Raw genomic sequence first — 21,455 nt, 5'->3', positions numbered from 1 at the left:
CAAATATCCACAACAGCAACGTTGGATAGAAAAGATAGAAAAAATATGTGGAGAAACAAGTGACACCTCATGGAAACACCACCAACAGGGAACCTGGTATGTTATTTCCAGACAAGCCCCTGTCTCATCATCGGTAGTCACTTGTTTCTCAAAGTAAGAAGCAAAAGGAGTGTCCAAAACAAACAACCAAATAAGTGTGACAAACGGTGGGAAGCAGAGACATCTGCTAGTGACAAACACAAAACATAAAATAGTGCACACAACGCAGCACCCAGAACCCAAACCAATTTTATTCGTAGGGAAACCGGTGTGCTGAACCAATAAAAAGGCTGGTAGCTAGTTCTGCATACCATTACCTATTTAAAATGCCGACATGTTTCACTGCCACTGCAGTTTAGACAGTTTCATCAGGGCTGCACTATATGCTGCCACTCCACTCTTGGACACTTGTTCTGTGTTAACTGCCAAGGAAAAGGCACATATAAATCATTAAAAACATGTAAACGTACTCAATACAGCTAGTATAGGATATGCTGGTGGAAGCCCATAGTTACCCAGAGTCAGCCATGGTTGATCATACCGGCTGCCCCGGGGTAGGAACGAGTGCTGGGGTACTCCTGCTGTGAGTCAACTCTTACACTTGGCTTTTAAGCTCTGTGGGCACCAAGAGAAAGATTCACATTCAGTTTGTTGCACACTGGCTTCATACTGGGCAACCCTATTCCCATCATTCAGACCTGCCACCTGGCGCTAATCTTATATGGGACATGAAGAAAAATAAAACATAAAACAGAGCCCACTAGGAAAACAGACCCAGCTGTTATTTAGGACATCCTAGGGTTCTGATGTACACAAATGTATATCTATATTGAGCACTGCGTTTATTTTACAACAAATATTGGTACAACACAGCTGCCCACATGTGTTTCTTTGATAGAGCTGCAGAGCAAACCTGGCCTCTCAGATCTCAAAGAGCTAGACGCAGCCTTCACACCGAGTGGCAGTAAAGCAATCACCACTCATAAAGATGGAAATGGAAAAGTGTAAGAATTGACTCACAGCAGGAGTACCCCAGCACTCGTTCCTACCCCGGGGCGGCCGGTATGATCAACCATGGCTGACTCTGGGTAACTATGGGCTTCCACCAGCATATCCTATACTAGCTGTATTGAGTACGTTTACATGTTTTTAATGATTTATATGTGCCTTTTCCTTGGCAGTTAACACAGAACAAGTGTCCAAGAGTGGAGTGGCAGCATATAGTGCAGCCCTGATGAAACTGCCTAAACTGCAGTGGCAGTGAAACATGTCGGCATTTTAAATAGGTAATGGTATGCAGAACTAGCTACCAGCCTTTTTATTGGTTCAGCACACCGGTTTCCCTACGAATAAAATTGGTTTGGGTTCTGGGTGCTGCGTTGTGTGCACTATTTTATGTTTTGTGTTTGTCACTAGCACTGCTTCCCACTGTTTGTCACACTTATTTGGTTGTTTGTTTTGGACACTCCTTTTGCTTCTTACTTTGAGAAACAAGTGACTACCGATGATGAGACAGGGGCTTGTCTGGAAATAACATACCAGGTTCCCCGTTGGTGGTGTTTCCGTGAGGTGTCACTTGTTTCTCCACATATTTTTTCTATCTTTTCTATCCAACGTTGCTGTTGTGGATATTTGGTATTGACCGCGGAGGGTCAGACAATCTGCATTTGGTTGTTCTGTGTCGCTGTCAAGGAAATTGGGTTGTGTTCTTTTAACATTGAAATTTGGACGCTAAGCAGTGAAGTATTCCCTTTAAAATTCTTTAAGGGATGGGAATAGCTATCAGTACAGACAGGCTGGTCTAGTTCCTAGTAACTGACATTTGTGGACGTCCATTCCACAGGATCTTTTGTTGTGTATCTAGTTCTGAGTGGAGGGCGACCCTGTGTGATTACCTCTGTGCTCCTATTGATGGTTGAACTTTCTTTTTCCACGCCAGCCAGCGCAGATCCGGAGAGAGCGGTACCTCAAGTCACTTTTTGACTCATTTGGTACTTTTTGACGACATCTTTTCGAGTCGTCATGACTATTAGTGCACAGATATGTCATCTCGGCGGACTGACTTCAAGCCTTGTGGCTCCTGCCACAAGCGGTCAGCGACGCAGCCTCATCTTGTGTGCCTTTGGTGCCTGGAGCGCACCATGCTGGTACCTGGAGCGCGACCACGACCCGAAGTTGCGCTCAGACAGCCGGGCCATGGACCCAAAGTCGTTGCGGGAGCGGTCCCGAAAGCTTCTGGATGCCTGGCAGTCTGCTCCACGCCGTTCAAGGTTCCGGTCAAGAGAGAGGTCGCGGCGCCATCACCACCACTCCTCGTTAAAGTCTTTGTCTTCGGGTAAGTCGAAACACACAAAGCGGCGACTAAGCCACGTCGCTCTTCGCCTTCTCCCCGGCCGAGGCAGGATGCGGATGGTTGTCTGGATCCGCCCAAGGAGCCCGCTGGGTCGGCTCCGAGCCGCCCTCCATTTCCGGGAGCAGGAACGACCCCTGCCCAACTTCGTATCTTTTATGAAGCCCTCCACTCTATTTTTGGGCAGCCTGACTCCGGTGGCGCGCCTTCTGGCCCGCCTTCTGGCCCTGCGGACTCGGCTGGGGGCTCTAGGCCTTCGATGCCAGTGGCTTCGGCTCTGGCACCTCAGGGCCCCCAGGTATCCAGGTCTCGTTCCGAATCAGCGCCGGTCGACCTTGTCACACCTCCGGCGACGAATCCATTGGCGACACCTCTGACTCGACCCCCGACCTCCCCCTCGATGTGGACACAGAGCCGGACCGACATCGCCCAATGTCAGACTGGCGCCGACCGGTGCCCCTGTCCTCCCCATCGCCCTGAGTGGCTGCCAGATAAGGGTGAGGAGGACTGTGAGGGGTCTGTGGACCCTTAGGCAGACCAGTTGGAAGAACTGGCTTGGAGAAGGAAGTTGGTTGAGCCCAGTGGTCTGGACACTTCTCAAGACCTTGGCATACTTTCTCTCCCTACTGTGGCTTCGGAGGAGGGTGCTTCATAAGCAGTGGTGTTGCGTAAGGCGGCTGAGGCCTTAAACCGTGGGCTTCCTACAGTGGCGATTAGGACTAACCTTCTGTTCGAGGTCATTCAACCGGCATCGGCTTCTACGGAGCCCCTGCTGCTGTTCAATGAGGCCCTTACGGACATCCTTTTGGGCGCTTGGTCCAAGCCCAACACAGGGGCTCACGTGGATAGGATGATTGCCCGACGCCACCGCCTGACCCCTAGCAACCCCATTTTCCTCTCCCAACACCCCACCCCTGAGAGCTTGGTGGTCCAAACCTCGAATTCCAAGGGTGCATTCCCTACTGCACCTCCTGATAGGGAATTCAAGAAGCTTGGACCATCTTTGGAAGAAAATATTTTCTTTCTCCAGCTTAGAACTGCGGTCGGTGAACACCGCATGTCTCTTGGGCTGTTACTCCCATTCTGTATAAGACACGGTCACGCAGGTGCTGCCACAGTGCCCAAAGGCGGCCCGGGCCGTGCTCTCCCGTTCAGTAGCCTAAGGGAGAGATGCAACGAAGTTCACCATCCGATGCGGACTGAAAACCGCCAACTCATTGGGCAGGACCATTTCAAAATTAGTAGTCCTAAGATGCTACACCTGGCTGAGGTCCACTGGCATTTCGGGTGATGTCCCAGCTACACTTTTGGAAATGCGCTTTGATGGGCGTCGCTTGTTTGGCGACAAAGTGGACAACACGCTCAAGCACTTTAAGGATTCCAGGGCTACAGCCAGATCCTTGGGCCTTGCTACCACCTCTCGCCCCGCACAGTCAGCGTTTCACCCCTTTCGTGGCTATAGAAGGAGTGCCCGGCCACATTCCTCCCAGAGCCACAGGCCTGTACAAGCGGTCCAGCCTCTGCGCGTCTGGGGACGTGGGACCCAGCGTGTGGGCCAGTCTACCAGCGCCCCCTCTGCAGCAGCCTCCAAGCCCTCCTAATCCGACTTTTCAGGGCCACCAGTTGCTAGTGGGCAGCAGGATTCCCCATCCCCTCCCCCACTGGCTCAACATCACGTCGGACAGGTGGGGTTCGCAGACAGTCCGAAAGAGCTACTCCCTCCCCTTCGAGAAAGAAATGGTAAACCATTAAAGGTAAATATTTTTCCCCCAGTTTTCCATCATGTCAACAGAGAATGTTTTAATGCATTGAAAAATGTACACTAAAATTAAGTATTGTTTTCATTTGGAACTAATTATAAATGTACGGTTTTTTATTGTTACTTGGCAAACAAAATACTACACTCTGCATACTGCTAGACTGAAAGGCACACAATCTGCAATTTTATGTTTTTGACATTTTTGAACTCTTTTCCTTTTAGTACTACAATGATTATGGAGACATCATCAAAGAAACAATGAGCAAAACGAGGCAGATAGACAAAATCCAGTGTGCGAAGACTCTTATTCTCAGTTTACAACAGGTAAGAAATACCAGTTTACAGCAGGTAAGAAATACTAATTTGTCTGAATGTAGACCATTAGTACAGCTTTGCTTCTCCCAGTCAAGAACAAAAAGGTTTAGTACACCCACTTAACATCAATCCTGCACATAATCAGCCCATTGAAGATGGAGGCATAAAAGTCGCTCCCAACTATTCCTCAATAGACACATTGTGTTGTAACATATGGTAAACAAAGCCATGATTATGATGCATCACTGTACTGTGTCCATTTGGTCGAGATCTGCTAATATTTTGTGGGGGAGCATCTAGCTTTGTACACAGTCTAATGCACCGAACACATCTATCTATACCTGCTCCACATTAACCTGGAGTTGAGTGTGTGGTAATGTTGCACAACTTACTCGCAGTATTACACTTAGCAATCAGGTATCCCAAACCCATCAGTAGACATGCACTGTCTGCAACCACTTCAGTCATGATCCCCAACAAGGCAGCCTTAGGTTCCATCGAAAAGGTTTACTGTTATGCCTTCCAAGTACATGTGTATTTTAGCCCATTATGTGGCAGGGATGGGCCAGCCCCACATAAAGTGTAAGAATATTCCCTTCATGTTGTTGCAATACCATCAAATGGCTGAATGTGGTCTGCCTATCCGGCACAGCCTAGAGAGATATAAATATACTCAATGTGAATATTTGAATTGTATGAGGAAGTTGGGCCGAGATGGCCAAAACCCTGGATGCCATCTTTGCTTTGGTCTATTCATTGTCTACCAGAGTTCCCAAGTCAGCCCCCCACTACTAAGTTAGGAGAATGGTAATAGGGAATTGAAGATTAAGGGCCTGTACACTTGTGAGATCCCCTTCCATCCACTTTGCTCCATAATTATTTTTGCATCAAGGGAATGGAGCTCCAGTATCTCCTCCAACTCAGCTTTATAGCCGTCAGAGGCTATAAAGCTGAGCTGCAACTATCTGAAAAACAGAAGTATGTGGAGTACACAATTAACCATCAATTGTTCGAAGGATTTCATGTGGTCGGTTGCCAAACATCTGCAAACTTAGAGATACCAATGAGATCCCAGGCCTTGGAAACCCAGCAGTTCAGTCACCTATTTAACACCATGGCTGCTAGGGAGATTTTTGTCCTGTGCTGGAAAATCCCTCCTGCCATCATTTTATGACGAGCTGGGCTCGTCATCAGCGTGCGAGGAGGCTGCGCCATGACGAGCCCAGCTTGTCATCAGCTTGGAAGGGGTTAAGGAGTGTACAGCGACAGAGAGGTCCCAGGAGTCAGCCTACCTTGCCAGACAGTATGTTTGGCCACTGCTTTCCTGCAATCAATTGGAAATTTAATGATTGTGGGTAATGTATGATGCACCTGAGCTCCTCATAGAAGAGAGTACAGATCATGTGGTTTCAGTAAAAGTAACTCAAGATGGATTGCCATTCTCCACCACTCAAACCCCACCCATCCTGGACAAGCAAATCGTTCAAGGGAATAAATTGGAATGCCAAGCAATAGAATTGGAGGTTCGTACACCGCCTGTGTACCCTTGAAAAATAATCATTGCGGTGTCCTATATGTCAACAAACTTTGTTAGTGAATGATGTAGTGTCTGAAAGAATTAAGGAAGTAAGTGCAGGTAGTTTTGAAGGTTGTACAAGAGACATGGTAGACAACCATTATGAAGAGGGCATCACGACCCATGATGGTAAGCAGGGGCTTAACCCTACCATCTATGCCCCGTTGAATCACACTCTGCAGTTTGGTAATATGGACGCTTCAGCTGAGTCCCGGGTCAAGCAAGATCATCATACGAAGGTTTAAGCTGGGTAGTGGTCATCTGTATTTTCAAGATATTAGTTTTGTGGAGGGATACCCACCAACGGCATTTAAGTCAATTTCCCTCAATTCACTATGTGGCCCGATGACTCCTCTTACACCTGCAACATGTAGAATATTCTTAGGATAGATATCTCAGATTACTGCAGGAGATAGTCAGCATATAAATCAATTCGATCTTAATGGCCTTCAGAATCCACATAGAAGTGCATCTCTTCTGATACACTATGCAAGAGGGTCAACTACACGAGTGAAAAGGAGTGGGGAAAATGATCATCCCGGACTCATGTTATGATGTTTCTGGAAAAGCGCACATTGGACACTATTTACATGGACTTTGGCCCATTGGTAAGAGAACATGACCCTTGCAAACCTAAGAAAATATCAATCAAAACACATCTTCTCCATGACTTTCAGAATGAGTGGCTAATGCATGGTGAAGGTTGACAGAGCAGAGTAGCATCTACCTGGAATCTGCGTTGATATTACTTGGAGCTTGCCAGGGCAGTGCCGAGTGTTTCTGCCAGGCATGAAGCCATTTTGATTGTAGTCAATTAGAGTGCAGATTTTCTTGACTAGCCTTTTTGTTAGAACATTTGAGAGTATTTTGTTTTTTTATACAATTGAAATTGGTCTGTATGACGCATAGTGGTGGGAGGGTGCCACAGGCTTGAGGATAACTTCAATTGTGGAGCCACTTAAATCGCGTGGGAGCTCCCCCTTCTCCTATAACTCTTGATACAACGCCAGGAGGTGTGGCAGTATTAATGAGTTTGGACAAACTCTGCTGCTTTAAGCATTTGGGAATCTAGGGATATTGGTATAAATGCTTTTCTCCATGCCATTCCCAGCTAGCCAGTGGAGATTTTTGCTCACTTTGTCTCCTCATTCATATATTTTATCTTGCGAGAGGAGCCAGGAACACTTAGCGGAACTTAAGAGTTTATTTTTAAGGGAGTCCCTGGTGGTGAGTACAGATTGTAATATAACTCTGTTACATAACTCATAGATCCTCAAGGCTCTGGAGCCAGTTCTTCAATGTCAACAAGCTCTTGTGCTGTTTCCCTCCGTTTGCCTTTTCAGTTTGACATGCCCCTTCCTCTAATAAACAATTTGAAGGCCTCCCATAAGACCACCAGTGAGGAGATTGGATACCTCATTAACCCTTAAGAATTCAACTATGTCTATGAGAAGGTGGGTTTCTTGGAAGGACTGTCCTGCTGTCTCAGATTGCTTTTAGTTTGTCATCTGTGTACGACACAGTGGAGGCATCTGCACCAGTCACTATGGAGGCATTTGCGCCCTGTGGTGTGTCATCAGTGAATTATGTGGTAAGACTGCCACATCATTCACTGATTCATTTTGTAATAGTTACAAGTTGGTATTGATTGGCTGGCTGCTTGCTGCGGGACATGCCGGTTTCTTCACAGTAGTCCGGTCTAGGTCAGGACAGACCAGTAGGGGTGGGGCCAAAGCAGTAGGTGTCCCCTTCTTCCTTGGTCAGCACAGCTCTTTGGTCCTTTTTTTATTCCTTGAATCTGAGGAGGCAAGGTGCAGGGGTTTTCCCCCTAAATACTGGATTTAGGGGCTTTTATAGGGGTGTGCAGGCCGGGACCAATGGGTCCCTTCTTTGGGGTGGGTACACCCCTATCATGCTACCCTCCAGTGGGAGGTGGCATGAGCTTCTCCCTAATTGGCTGAGTCCCCTCATCTCCAAGATGAAGGTGACTGAGATGTGTGCTTCACCTCACCTCCCCCACCTGAGGTGTGGGGTTGGCAAAGGTGTGCACACCTCTATTCCTAGCTTGGTTCCCCTCCGATTCTCCCACCCAAAGTGGGGGGCAGAACCGGTGGGAGGGTATGCAAAAGGGCACTTTTCTACAGTCACCCAAGGCTCAGAGGGGCTTCTTGTAGGGTTGCCAAGCATGCGAATGAGTCTGAGAGACCAGCCAATTTAAAGTCCCCAGCCCACCAAGTAGTGGGAGTTTCAAGCCCACCACCCTGTCCGCGAGCGATGAAGAAACATGAAGGACACCTCTGCTAAAGAGTCTCACCTCTGGTGTCAATCGCAATGCATGTAGGTTCAGGGTCAACAGCTGCAAGTTATTAGTCAGGTGTACTCTGGAAGCTGATCCTGTGCCCTCTCTAGGGCTCCTCGGCCCGTGCTGTAGGCACTACTGACCAGTCTTGGGTTCTGTCTCAGCCCCATTCTGCATTTCCGCACTCCCTCAGGTTCCCCCTCTTTCTCCAATAGGGATTCAGTGGACACTCCATCCGCAAGGCCACTATCTCCTTGATCAAAGCAGGGCATCTAGGAATTTCTATAGGCAGGACAGTTGTAGGAAAGTAGCCCTTTTCACATGGTCACTCCCACTTTTTGCTTGGTTACTGATGTGATTTTGACTGGAAGTGCACTGGGTCCCCAGTGCCAGAGGCCTTTCCCAAAACTGTATAATTGTTCTCCCCCAATAGACATACCTTTTAGCAACCTCTGTAAGTCCCTACTAAATGGTAAATGGGACTGGAGGTACTAAAGAGGGTCCCTAAGGGCAGCAGCACAAATTGTGCCCCCTAAGGGCTCCCTACCAAGCACATGCAGGACTCTTATCGCAGGCTGCGTGTCTTGGGGCAGACAAAAGTAAAAACACAACATGTCACACATCCCTAACTGCTTGTAATATTTGGAAGTCACCCCTAAAGCAGGCCTGACAGCCCTAAGGTGGGTGCTGAATATTACAGGGGGGCGGGGGGGATACCTGTGCTTGTCAGTCTTATCTGAAAAAGACCATTAGTTATAGATTCCTTAACTTAGAATTACCTCCAGGCATTAGAGTGTATCCAGAGAATTTTTCTTCCGCAGTACCCCTGCTCATCGGTACGTGGCGTCAGTTGACTCCGGCGTCAGGATGACGTCTCAGTGCCTACTTGGACGCCGCCCCCTGCATGCTGACAGCAGTTTTTGTCCGCCCCAGCCTGGCACAGATCTGGGGACAGCTTGCCAATTAGTCATTTTTTGACAAACCTTTTTCAACTTTTGTCAGTCTTTTTTGAGTCTTCAACTCCTGGTGTGTGGACCGTGTAGGAAGGTGGATATCTGACTAGGGTTGCCCCCAACTTTTTGCCTGGTGTTTTGCTGGTTTTTCGACTTAGTTGACCTGGGGCCCTGCTATTCAGGACCCCAGGCCCACTGCTCTCTCTGTAAAATGGATTCCATGTACTATAGGTACATATCTAATTGGATACTGAGTCACCTTATCAGCCCCTGTACAGTGTACCTTGGGTACCCAGGGCATAGGTGCACCCAGGGCCTACCAGGGGCTGCAGCATGTATTATGCCACCCCTGGCTGGCCACCCAAATCTGACACAACTGGCTGCACGACAGCTGGGGCAAGGTGGTGTAATCACCCTTTGCTTTAGATATAGTATTCCTATATCTAACCCTAAAATGGACACATATATTCCTATCAGTCACTCCTATGGCAGGCCTTATCAATCCTGAAGGCAGAGTGCTTGGAATTATGTGAGATGGTGCTCCGGCATGAGCTGAGCCCATTTGCAGCTTGCGGAACCAAGTCCTAATAGCTGTTCCGTGATAACGCTACACCATATACTCTTAAGTGCATTATGTACCTCGCGGTCAAATGCTAACTTTGGCATAGCATTATCAAAACATGTCGAGTAAGGTGTCATACGAATTGGAATACTAACCCCTCGCCAATTCTGGCGACGGGGTTAGTATTCCACCCTTCTAGAGGGACACGACATGTATGTAACTGTGAACCCCGGTTAAAGTTAACTCGAGCCTCAGCATCACAAAATGGATGCTGCCACCACAGACACAAGTCTGACCTCCTGCTGCTGGAAGTCCTTCCAGCGAGGAGGGCTCGGACAAAGGGTTTCCTGTCAGGGGCGGTGCCAGCACCATCCCAGACAGGATTTTGTGTATCCCAGGTAGGCATGGCTGAGAGGAAGGTGACTGCAAGTGGCACCCCGGTGCTCACTGTGCATATGCCGGCTCAAACCAGTTCCAGGGGCACCCCAGCCCCTGAGCTGGGGAGAGACCGGACAAAGGAGAGGGGTGTAACCACCCCCCTCCTGGTCCCACCCATGGGCAGGACCTAGTCGCGTGCCAGCCCCTTTTCTTAGGATAAAGGTAGGAGCAGGCCCCCTTCCCAAATTAGATAATCTTGAATCTTGAACTACTTTCCACGAAAGGAACTCTTGACATTCTCTGATGACTCTCCCTTGTGGCTAAGGAGTAGCCACCCTGCACCAGCAGGCACCACCTAAGCGGTTGCGGTATGCTGCACGTCCATCCACCGGATCAAAACTGACCAGCTCGACGAGACCCGGATTCCCTGCCATCTCTGACCTCTACCTGCATCATCAGCCCAGCTGAGATTCGTGGGTGTGACAAGACCTGTGGGACCGGCCATCTTCAAGACCTGCACGACGCTTAACCAGCACGACCGCCGAGGGATCCTCGAGTGAGTGCACTGGGGTTTGAGAAGCCCCAACCCTAAACAGCTCCAGCACCGAAGTCCAGCCCCCCAGCATCCACGAGATCTGCGTGGGGCCCTTCTGCTTCTTTGCTGCTTGCCACGTTGTCCGGTCACTTGCCCGTTGGCTAGTGGCCCTCCTGACGACGTACCACGACGTTTTCACCGCTGGTGTAGCTCCTCTAGACTGGCCCTTGCTCCTTGTTTAAGAAGTGCCCTGGACCCTCCTGGTCCACTCCAGACGCCATTTTGACTCCACCGCGTGGGCTTGCCTTTGCCAAGGTTTGTTGCTCCGATCTCGGATCCAGCATCGCTGACAGCAGACACCATCGTGGGACAGCTCGCACCTCCAGCCTGGACGCAGACAACGCCTTCTGGTCCGTGTGACTGCAGAGTCCAGCGTCACCTACTCACCTGATCGCGGTGACTTCATCCGGTGCCATCCTGGTGCCCACACAATCACTGGCTAGTGATTGAGAACTGAGTCCCCTCTGCTTTCAGGTCGTCTTCATCACTGATCCAGCCTTGGATCACACTAAACATCTTCACTGGTCGCCTGCCAGCAACATCTTCTTTCAGGCTCCATAGACTACAACGAGGATTCCCGACGTCATTTGAACCCTATGCAGCCGCAGCCCCTGGGCTAGGTAACCCGAGCATTTTGGTGCTCCAACGCAGGTTCACTCTCCTAGTGTCCAGATCCTTTTTCGTTTTTAGTCTACCTAGTCGGATTCGTCCGGAAACAGTAACTTTAGAATTACTAGCATCCATAGACTTTGTCCCGCATCCTGCGTAAGAGTTCACACTCTGCACCCGAGTTCCCTAGGCCTTCTGCTCCTAACCTTAGGGTTCAGTAAGGTAGTCCTTGCGGTCCTGAAGCCTCTGGATCGTGTTACTTACCTGCTAGTATTTCGCATTCCACTTTAAGAGTATATGGTTTTTCGTGCCCCTCGGGCATTTGTGTTATTTGTGCAACTTGCAGTATTTTCGTAAGAGTTTTGAATTGTGCTTAGCTCCCTGACTCATAGAGAGTTCAGGGTAGACTTGTTATTAATAAATATACTTTATTTTTATAACAACTTGTGTGGTGTCCTTTCACGTGGTGTTCAAGGGGTATATGTGATGGTAAAACAGCTGGCTTAACACACCCACTAGAGTTTAGCCTAAAGACTGCTTTTGTCCACGCTACTAGGATAGCTGGTCTATAAGGTTGACTTACAACCAATCACCATAAGGGTTGTTTGGACTGATACAAGGTGATCACTAGAACTAGTGAGCATCATATATCAGGCCAACTTCTCACAGACCGGATTCAAGCCTAGTGACTCCTGTCATAAGCTGATGTCCGTGACTGATCCGCACCTCGTGTGCCTCTAGTGCCTGGACCGCTACCATGACCTGAAGTCATGCTCTGACTGTTGGGCCATGAATCCGACGTCATTGTGGGAGCAGTCCTGAAAGCTTCTGGAGGCCCGGCAGTCTGCTCTGCATCGCCCCCACTCGAGGGAAAGGCCTCTGACTTTGGGATGACTCTGTGCTCCCCCTCCCCCACCCCCCCCCACCCCCCCCCCCCCCCCAACTTTCTGGGAACGAGAGCATCTCCTGCTCAGCTTTGTACGTTCTATGAAGCTCTCCACTGTGTATTTGGGGAGACTGACTCCGCTGGTGCGCCTTCAGGCCCCGCAGAGTCGTTTGGGGGCCCTGGCCCTTCAACGCCAACAGCCAATTAGCTTCACCCCATAGAACCCTCCTGAGAGCACCTCAGATCCGCAGATTTTCTACCGCACTCTGTGCAAGGGAGTCTCCTTTGAGCTCTGTTCACTTCAACTCTAGTTTACTGTTTTTCAGCAGTTTTTTTCTTCAAAATTGTTGGATATTTCGTCTTAGAATGTCTGACAAGGAGAAAAAAGCCCTTTTTAGGTCTCGGCTAGCATAGGCTGCGCATGCGCAGTCTCGCTGGCGAGATCTTATGTCTCAGAGTAGCGAGGCTTAAACCCGCCCCTCTTCTCCATTGGCTAGCCTCCTAAACGGCGGGCAGCCATTGGAGAAGAGGTCTCTGTGACGATCTCTTTTCGCTGTAAGCCCCGTCCTTTTCGGATTGGGGGGCATATTTTTTTTGTTTTTCTCTAAAGAAAAAAACACTATCCAGATGAGGTTGCACTAGCACAAACATGTGACCCACCCACTGCAGTCACTGCACGTTTCCCCCACGTTGCACCTGGTTATGACGTTATGTGCACGTGAGCACGTTTCTGTAACCCACGTTCAGCCAGTAGACCTTCGCCTAACCAGATGGATCCCACGCAAAGCCTGCGATAAAAAAAAAAGCACGAGTGACGAGACACATGAAATGCCTAACTGTCAACGTTTAAGCCAATAACGCGTTGTTGTGCAAAGTGTTTCAACCTTGAGAGTGAGTGGGAATGAATGGTATGAATGCATCGCCCTCACACAAGGAGCTTCCTGTTAATAAACCCCTTCGGCCTGGCACTTCCGCTGTCTGCAGGATAACGTAACCTTGCACACTAATTCAGCAGCCCCAAACCAAGGCATCCTCATCGATCACCACCGGGTCCTTTCCGCCTGAATATCACATTCAGGGCTGCACCTAGATTCTGCATGTGCTGTTAAAATGCAACCAATTAACGCACAGATTAACACAGTTGCTTTGCAGACTTTGTTTAGCGCAAACTGATCTCATTTGTACAGAAACACACATTATGTAGCGTGTCAAGTCCGCAAAACAAAATGACAGCTGGCGCCATGTGTGCTGGCTATTAGTGCGCACAGTTGCACACGTGAAACCTATTCTAGTAGTTTCTGTGCGCGCTGTTACACTAAAGAGGGACGGTTTCCTCAGAGGTGGCTGGATTAGTACACTCTGACATCTGGCAGTTCTTTTTACAGTATTAGCAGACACATGTCTTTGTTTCTATGTGGACTCCATGTCATCTGAGCAGGCTGTCGTCGAACATTCAATTGGACATGTATAAGGAAGCGTCTCACGATTGCGCCTGGTACTTACAAACTAAACGGGTACCTTTGTGGAAACGATTAAGAACCTCTGTGTTAAAGTGCGTTTAACCCAAAACTCAGCTGCCCAGTGCCAATACCTTTTAGTGAACTCTGAGTACAGCATGTGTGTGAGGGGGCTCCATTATATTAATGGCAATTAATATAATGTCCATGGCTCAGCTGTTGCAAAAAAGAAAGTATCTTTCAGTTCGCCATTACAAATCCCTGCTATGAGAAAGTGGCTCTATATGTACTGGACCAAAGTAAGGTACGGTGTGTATAGAGGCCACAAACCCCAGAGGTTAAAGTCAGGGCGGACCTTACTCTCAAAAGTGGTAGCTTAGTTGAGCAGTAAGGCAGTACCAGAGGACAGTGTAAAGCATTTGTTGTACACACTCAGTCAGCAAAATATTTCACACACTCAAGAACTGAACTCCAGGCCAATTGTTTTTATATCAAAAGGTATAGTTTTATTTTTAGAACCAACAGGTATCAAAATATACTTTTCTCAATGATGAGTTATCTCAGGTAAGTACTTTGCAGAATGGTAATAACTTTGTAAACACAATAGGTACAGGGGCTGCAGTAGGCAACTCAATTCTAAACACAGGTTAACATTGAGCTCAATGGGGTGGCTAGCAGCATGGCCGGCTAAGACGAGTCTAGCCGGAGCTCCGGCCGGGCTGCCATCTAATCCGACGTTTAAACCCTATCCCGGACAAAAATATCGCATCAGGCAGTGCATACAAGCGCGCTGCATCTGAGACAGGCTTTGTGGCACCGACAGTGCCGTGGATCTCCCGATCTCCGCCGTGATCGGCACCGGACCGGGTGCGCCCGCACCAAGCAAGATGGCGGCGGCGGCATAGGCTGTGGATGCGAGAGAGCGGAGAGGTCCGCGAACTCCCGACTGGGTAAGCGAGGAGAGCCGGCAGAGAAGCGGAACGGCTGGGGGACGGATCCGCGTCCCGAGGCGGAAGAGTGCAGCCTTTGCGGTGCCGGGACATCGAGATCGGGCCCCCGACTGCCTTTACCAAGATGGCGCCCGCCACCGACTGGAGCCGGTGAGCGATCTTGGGAAAGTGGTTACCGGCGTTGGGCAGTAGCCGGGGGTCGAGTGCGGGAGAAATCTAGACCTGCCTTCTTTCCCCCCCCCCCCACCCGACTGTGCGGAGCACGACCAACCGGTGCGGAGCAGCTCCCTCGCCCACGTGAGGGGTACGACGTCCTGGAGGTGAGGCCATCCGGGGGAGGAATTTGTGGTGGGGGCCGGTGATCTTCACCGGGTTCGAGACTGTGCCAGCTGCCGTGATTGCGGCACCCTCCCCTCCCTCCCTGCACCCGATCCACCTAGCGCGTGGTACCGCGCTGCAGCGAGGCCCCCCGGGATACGGAGACAGGCGGAGGAGGACAACAGACGCCGACGGCCGCGGTCCACGAGGGGAGACCGCATCTGGTTACACCACAATCCAGTACCCCTACCTACTCTCGGGGGGAGAGCGGAGGAGTGGGCCCGGGAGCGGACTCTGGACATCGAGGGCCAGGCACAGAACAACACGCAGCGGGTGGCGAGAGGAGCGAGTCCCCAGCTGGCACCCCACCGCGACCTTCCGTTGGCGAGAGAGTACGCCTCGGCCACTCCAAGCACTGGGGTGGGAACGACACCCGGGGATCTACATTTGCCATAGAAGCTTCCTTGGTGACGGGGACGGGACGAGAACTTTCAACGGGGGGACTTGAAGTGCAAAACAACGGTCAGACGACACCCCAGCCCCCCACCCCCCTCCCCCCCCCCCGCGAGCACCACCCGACTAGTGGCTGCACCCGAAGAAAGTGTCGACGTGCCTGGAACAAGCGCCGGGGATACAGGCGCGCAACTACAACAAGTCGCTGACTTCAGTAAGGATCAGCACAGAACCGCAGCCGATCCTACAGCGGTGGCGGTCATGGGGAAACGAGATCCGATCCCTAAACCGACGAAGCAAGGCCCTATGGACAACTTTGCAACATCGAGACCAAACGTGGACCAGCGACCGGATACGCCTGGACCGCTCACAGAAACGGCAATGCTCCTGGCAGCCATCCAGGCATCCAGAAGTGACATCCAGGAATCGAGGGCGGCTTTGGAGGTTAAAATTGGAGAAGTAGGCTCTGAGATAACGCTGCTACGTCAGGACTTTCGCAATTTAACAGAAAGAGTAACAGTGGCCGAGAACAGAGTCACAGATAACGAGTCGTCGATCACAGCGCTAAAGAAAGACATGGCAGAGCTCCAGGCCTCACACCGCCACTTGCAATGGAAGGTGGATGATGCCGAAAATAGGTCCCGCCGCAACAACCTCCGCTTTGTGGGCTTTAGAGAAGGCCTTGAAGGGAGGGATATGGCCTCCTTCCTCCATGCCTGGCTCAAGAATACCTTCCCCGCGGCTCAGTTCTCTACCTGTTTCGTGATTGAGAGGGCCCACAGGGCGCTACTGTCCAAACCGCCGGAGGGCGCGAGACCGAGGCCGGTCATAGCGAGATTCCTCAACTATGCTGACAGACTTAATCCTCAGAGAAGCCAGCAAGCTGGGGGAGATCCGGTTTGAAAATGCCACGATTATGATCTTCCCAGACTATAGCCAGGAGGTGTCCAAACAACGCCGATCCTTCGACTCGGTGAAGCTGAAATTACGGGCCTTGAAATTGGACTACATGCTCCTTTTCCCGGCGAAACTTAGTCATCTATAAAGACAAAACCATCTTCTTCACTTGCCCAGAGGACGCCTGGCAATGGCTAGAGGAACGCCCCATTTTGAACAGTAGGGAAGCAGCGGGCAGAGACGCCATAGACCGATCGCTGAGGGAAAGGACGCGATGGAAACACCCGAAACCACGAAGACGACGATACGGAAAGATCAGGGGAAGTAAACCAGCGACACCCTACCAGACCCGCGCCACTAGCGGGAGGAGAGGGGGCAGATCGACGTCCCCAAACAATAACAACTCTTCGGGCTCCAGGTTCAGCAGCCTGCGAAATGGTATCCGATCTGAGGGCGACGAGGATGGAGATTCGGAGGACCATGATTCCGGGGGAGACGGATAGAATAGTCGGGCCGAATCGGTCCACCCCCTGGTCACCGAGATACAGCTACTGGAACAGGACTCATCTGGACTGGGTCCCGTGGCGGACACCCAAGACTCGCAATCATGAGCACGGACTTCCGGGGGACATTGAGATAGCAGCCCGGTAACGGGAACACGCAAGTTGGCACGCCTTTCTATGTTGTTTTTCTTGTTCTTTCAGTTGTTGGGTGTGTGATGGGAGGGAAAGGTGGGAGGGCGACAGACCTTCTCCTGCGGATGGTTCGGTCCCTGGAAAGGGAGCGACTGGAAGGGGAGGGAGGTGGGGTGGGGGAGGTGGGGACAACAGGTTTTTTTGCAATTGTGAGTTGGGGGAACAGGGGAGTTGGGACGGGAGGGGGGAACAAGTTGAGGAACAGCGACTACATGCCACTACGCACCTTACACCACATCACCTCGGGAGCCCTACCTGGAAATATGAAGGGAACACACAATGGCAGATCCACTAGACCACACCCACACGAGTGACACAGGCGTCACAATATTGTCTTGGAATGTGAATGGCCTGGGGTCAAAGATCAAACGGGGCCTAGTCAATGCATATCTAAAAAGACTGGCGCCGGACATTATATTACTCCAGGAAACCCACCTAAGAGGCACCCAGTGCGCCTTTATAGCAAGGGGCAGGCATGTGGTGCTTGCGCACTCGGGTTACACGGCGGACTCCAGGGGGGCCGCAATCCTCGTTACAAAATCCACACCATTCGCCATCACTCGTACATGGTTAGACCCACAGGGGACGTATGCAGGAGTACAGGGCACATGGAGGAGGCGCAGGTACACAATAGTCTGTCTATGCCCCCCAAAGCTCCAGGCACGCACCCTCGCGGCAGTCACTGCTATCCTTCTGGACACGGCAGATACGATCCAGATAGTGGGGGGAGACTTCAATGATGTAATGTGTACCACAAGGGACAGATCGGGGACCCCACGTACGGCGGGACACGACACGGCGCTAGCTCGACAGATGCACACTTTGGGCCTCACAGATGTTTGGAGATGGCTCCACCCTACACAGGAGGCCTACTCCTTTTACTCCGGAGCCCACAAGGTCTTTTCCAGGCTGGATTACATATTCGAATTGTAACAGAAGGGGGGAGAGAGAGGGTCAATGGATTCAGTCTCCCTGAATGTATACATAAACAAAGTGGAATCCACTCAAGGTGGTGGTGATCCCTAAAGTGCTGGGGAAACACAGTGTTGTTTAAATGCCCCTCACACACCAACAGGCCCCTTGGTGTCATGCTTCATCATCGGGGCCTTCGCACCCCTCTACGGGATGCGGCGTGCTACGACTCGCGGATACGCAGGAGCACTTTGAAGTGGACTATGGTGTGGGGGTGTGTGTGTAGGATCAAAATGTGAGTGAGGTGAGGTGAAAAAAGTTAAAAAAGTTAAAAAAAAATACCTGGCACGTGGGAGGAAAAAATATTTTAATTTAATCCCCTGCTGGTATTGTTAAAAGAAGTGCAGGGCGTGGTTAAATAGATACGAGTTAAGGTATCGAGAACCACTAGTTAAGTGTCAACATGTTTCGGAGGTCACAGCCTCCTTCTTCAGGACAAGGGTTATGCACTTACCCTCCCCTTACTCACATGCAGAATGTTAAAGTGTATTAAAAAATTACAAAATTACCACAATGTGTAATATTCCTAACAGTGTTTTTAGTGTTAGCGAATGCAGTTGCGCCCAGTTGGCGAAAGAACTTAGAGTTCTAAAATATAAGACCTCATGAGCCTAAGCGTATATTGGGGATCCTTCCTTCCTGCTCAGAAAAGACGGTTACTGCATTGGCAATTCGCCTGCCTTCCCTCAACGCGGCTCCGATGAAGTGAGCCGCGTTGAGGGAAGGCAGGCGAATTGCCAATGCAGTAACCGTCTTTTCTGAGCAGGAAGGAAGGATCCCCAATATACGCTTAGGCTCATGAGGTCTTATATTTTAGAACTCTAAGTTCTTTCGCCAACTGGGCGCAACTGCATTCGCTAACACTAAAAACACTGTTAGGAATATTACACATTGTGGTAATTTTGTAATTTTTTAATACACTTTAACATTCTGCATGTGAGTAAGGGGAGGGTAAGTGCATAACCCTTGTCCTGAAGAAGGAGGCTGTGACCTCCGAAACATGTTGACACTTTACTAGTGGTTCTCGATACCTTAACTCGTATCTATTTAACCACGCCCTGCACTTCTTTTAACAATACCAGCCGGGGATTAAATTAAAATATTTTTTTCTCCCACGTGCCAGGTATTTTTTAACTTTTTTCACTTTTTTCACCTCACCTCACTCACATTTTGATCCTACACACACACCCCCACACATAGTCCACTTCAAAGTGCTCCTGCGTATCCGCGAGTCGTAGCACGCCGCATCCCGTAGAGGGGTGCGAAGGCCCCGATGATGAAGCATGACACCAAGGGGCCTGTTGGTGTGTGAGGGGCATTTAAACAACACTGTGTGTTTCCCCAGCACTTTAGGGATCACCACCACCTTGAGTGGATTACATATTCACCTCTAGGCAAGAAATCACGGTCAATGACATAGCGGAATATAAAGCGCTGGGAATCTCGGACCACTCCCCCCTGTCGGTACACCTGGGACGTGGGAGGGGGAGACAGGCCAGGGAATGGCACCTCACGGCGTGGGACCTGCAAACACCGGATCTATTGAAGGGGATTAGAGCAGACATAAAGGTGTATGTAGCAGAGAACGAGGGTTCAGTGGAGTCAGGGATCACACTCTGGGAAGCACTTAAGCCAGTTCTTAGAGACCGCATAAACAGCAGACGGGGGGCGGCCAGGAAGGAGTTGCACCATGCGGTCACAAATGAGGAGGTCTCGATCTTAGCCCTTGAAGCAGAATATCACCATGGGAAGGAAGAAAAAATACTCAGGAAATTGCTAGACACACAAAGGCACTATAGATAACTTGTCACCGGGGAAGCACGCACACAGGCACTGGCGACACTCCACCGCCTATACGACGTGGGTGATAAATCCGGTAGACTTTTGGCATGGCTGAGCAAGAGAGAGAGGGCGACACGCTGGGTAGACAGAATTGAAGTGACGGGGAACAGATCAGCCTGTACGGACGAGGCCATAGCAGAGGCCTTTGCCACGTACTATGAGGATTTCTATAGAGCTAGAGACTTATGGGGGCGAGGCTGAAGCCAGCCACTATCTATGCGAAATGGAGGTCCCAACACTGTCCCAGGAGGACACTGCGGACCTGGAAGCTGAGGTCACACCGGAGAAAATTGCGGAGGCAATTGCATCCCTGAAACCGGGGAAGACGCCGGGACCCAGCGGCTTCCCGGCAGAGTTCTTCAAACGTACGGCGGACCTGCTGCAACTCCATATTAAAAAGCTCTTTGTTGAGGCACTCCAAAAGGCAAGCCTGCCACCTGATCTGGCCACGATTGTCCCTATACATAAGGAGGGTAAACCCAGAGACCTGTGTGCCTCCTACCGCCCGATCTCTCTCCTCAATATGGAGACGAAGATTCTGGCCACTGTATTTGCTAGACGCCTGCGGGGGGTGATTTCTGAATTAGTGCACGCGGACCAATCTGGGTTCCTGCCGGACAGGGCGACCAAATTAAACCTCCGCCGCACTCCTAACTGGCTGCAGGAAGTCCGAGAGAGGGACGAGCCCCATTGGTTCCTCTCCTTGGATGCAGAAAAGGCCTTCGATGCAGTACACTGGCCCTTCCTGTTTGAGACGCTCCGGAGGTTCGGCTTTGGCCCTAAGTTCCTACAATGGATTAGACTTCTATACGCCACCGCTAAAGCACGAGTGAGGGTAAATGGTCGACTGTCACGCGAATTCCACATCAACAGGGGAACGCGCCAGGGGTGCCCACTGTCCCCCCTTCTATTCACACTAACGATAGAAATACTAGCGATCCGGATCCGACAGAATCAGGGTATTAGGGGGTTCACCTGGGGAGACTCGGAAGCTACCCAGGAAAAAATCTCATTGTACGCGGACGACGTCCTGCTGTTTGTGACGGAGCCGGAGGCCACGATCCCGGTCCTGTTCCAAGAGTTGGATGACTTCGGAGCGAGATCGGGTCATACTATTAATTGGCATAAATCGATTCTGTATGACCCACAGGGCCGAAAGCGCAGGGATTGCCTACCGGAAGTCCTCATTCACACCACAGAGGGATTCCAGTACCTGGGGGTGTACATAACACTAGACGAGACACTTTCTCTTAATAATAACGTGACCCGCATTATGGCAAGTGCGAAGTTAGAAATGGACCGGTGGAGACAGTTCCCGCTCACCCTACTAGGGCGCGCAGCACTATATAAAATGTTTCTGCTCCCAAAATTCCTCTATGCGCTGCAAAATGAATATTACCTGCTCCCTCCTACGACCTTGCCTAAAATCCACGCGGATCTACGAACATTCTTATGGTTGGGGAAACACCAGAGAATAGCCTTGGCCACGCTGCAGCGCCACCAGTACAGTGGTGGGATCTCCCTTCCCAACCTGGAGGCGTATTATTGGG

The 21,455-nt window shown here is 50.5% G+C and overlaps 1 protein-coding gene across 2 annotated transcripts in view; it reads left to right on the top strand.

Annotated features, from left to right (window-relative positions):
• Positions 1 to 21,455, top strand: part of STAG2 (STAG2 cohesin complex component) — a 1,316,830-nt gene that overhangs the window by 1,012,260 nt on the left and 283,115 nt on the right. For both annotated transcript variants that reach the window (XM_086918500.1, XM_086918501.1), the window contains one exon: positions 4,371 to 4,472. In XM_086918500.1, coding sequence (XP_086774626.1) covers positions 4,371 to 4,472 — 102 coding nt within the window. The remainder of the gene's footprint in view (positions 1 to 4,370; positions 4,473 to 21,455) is intronic.

Source organism: Lissotriton vulgaris, chromosome 4_1 (genome assembly GCF_964263255.1).
Source record: "Lissotriton vulgaris chromosome 4_1, aLisVul1.2, whole genome shotgun sequence".
Taxonomy (NCBI): Eukaryota; Metazoa; Chordata; class Amphibia; order Caudata; family Salamandridae; genus Lissotriton; species Lissotriton vulgaris.
Note: the sequence above shows the minus strand (reverse complement) of the source record. Positions and strands in the feature narration are given on the sequence as shown.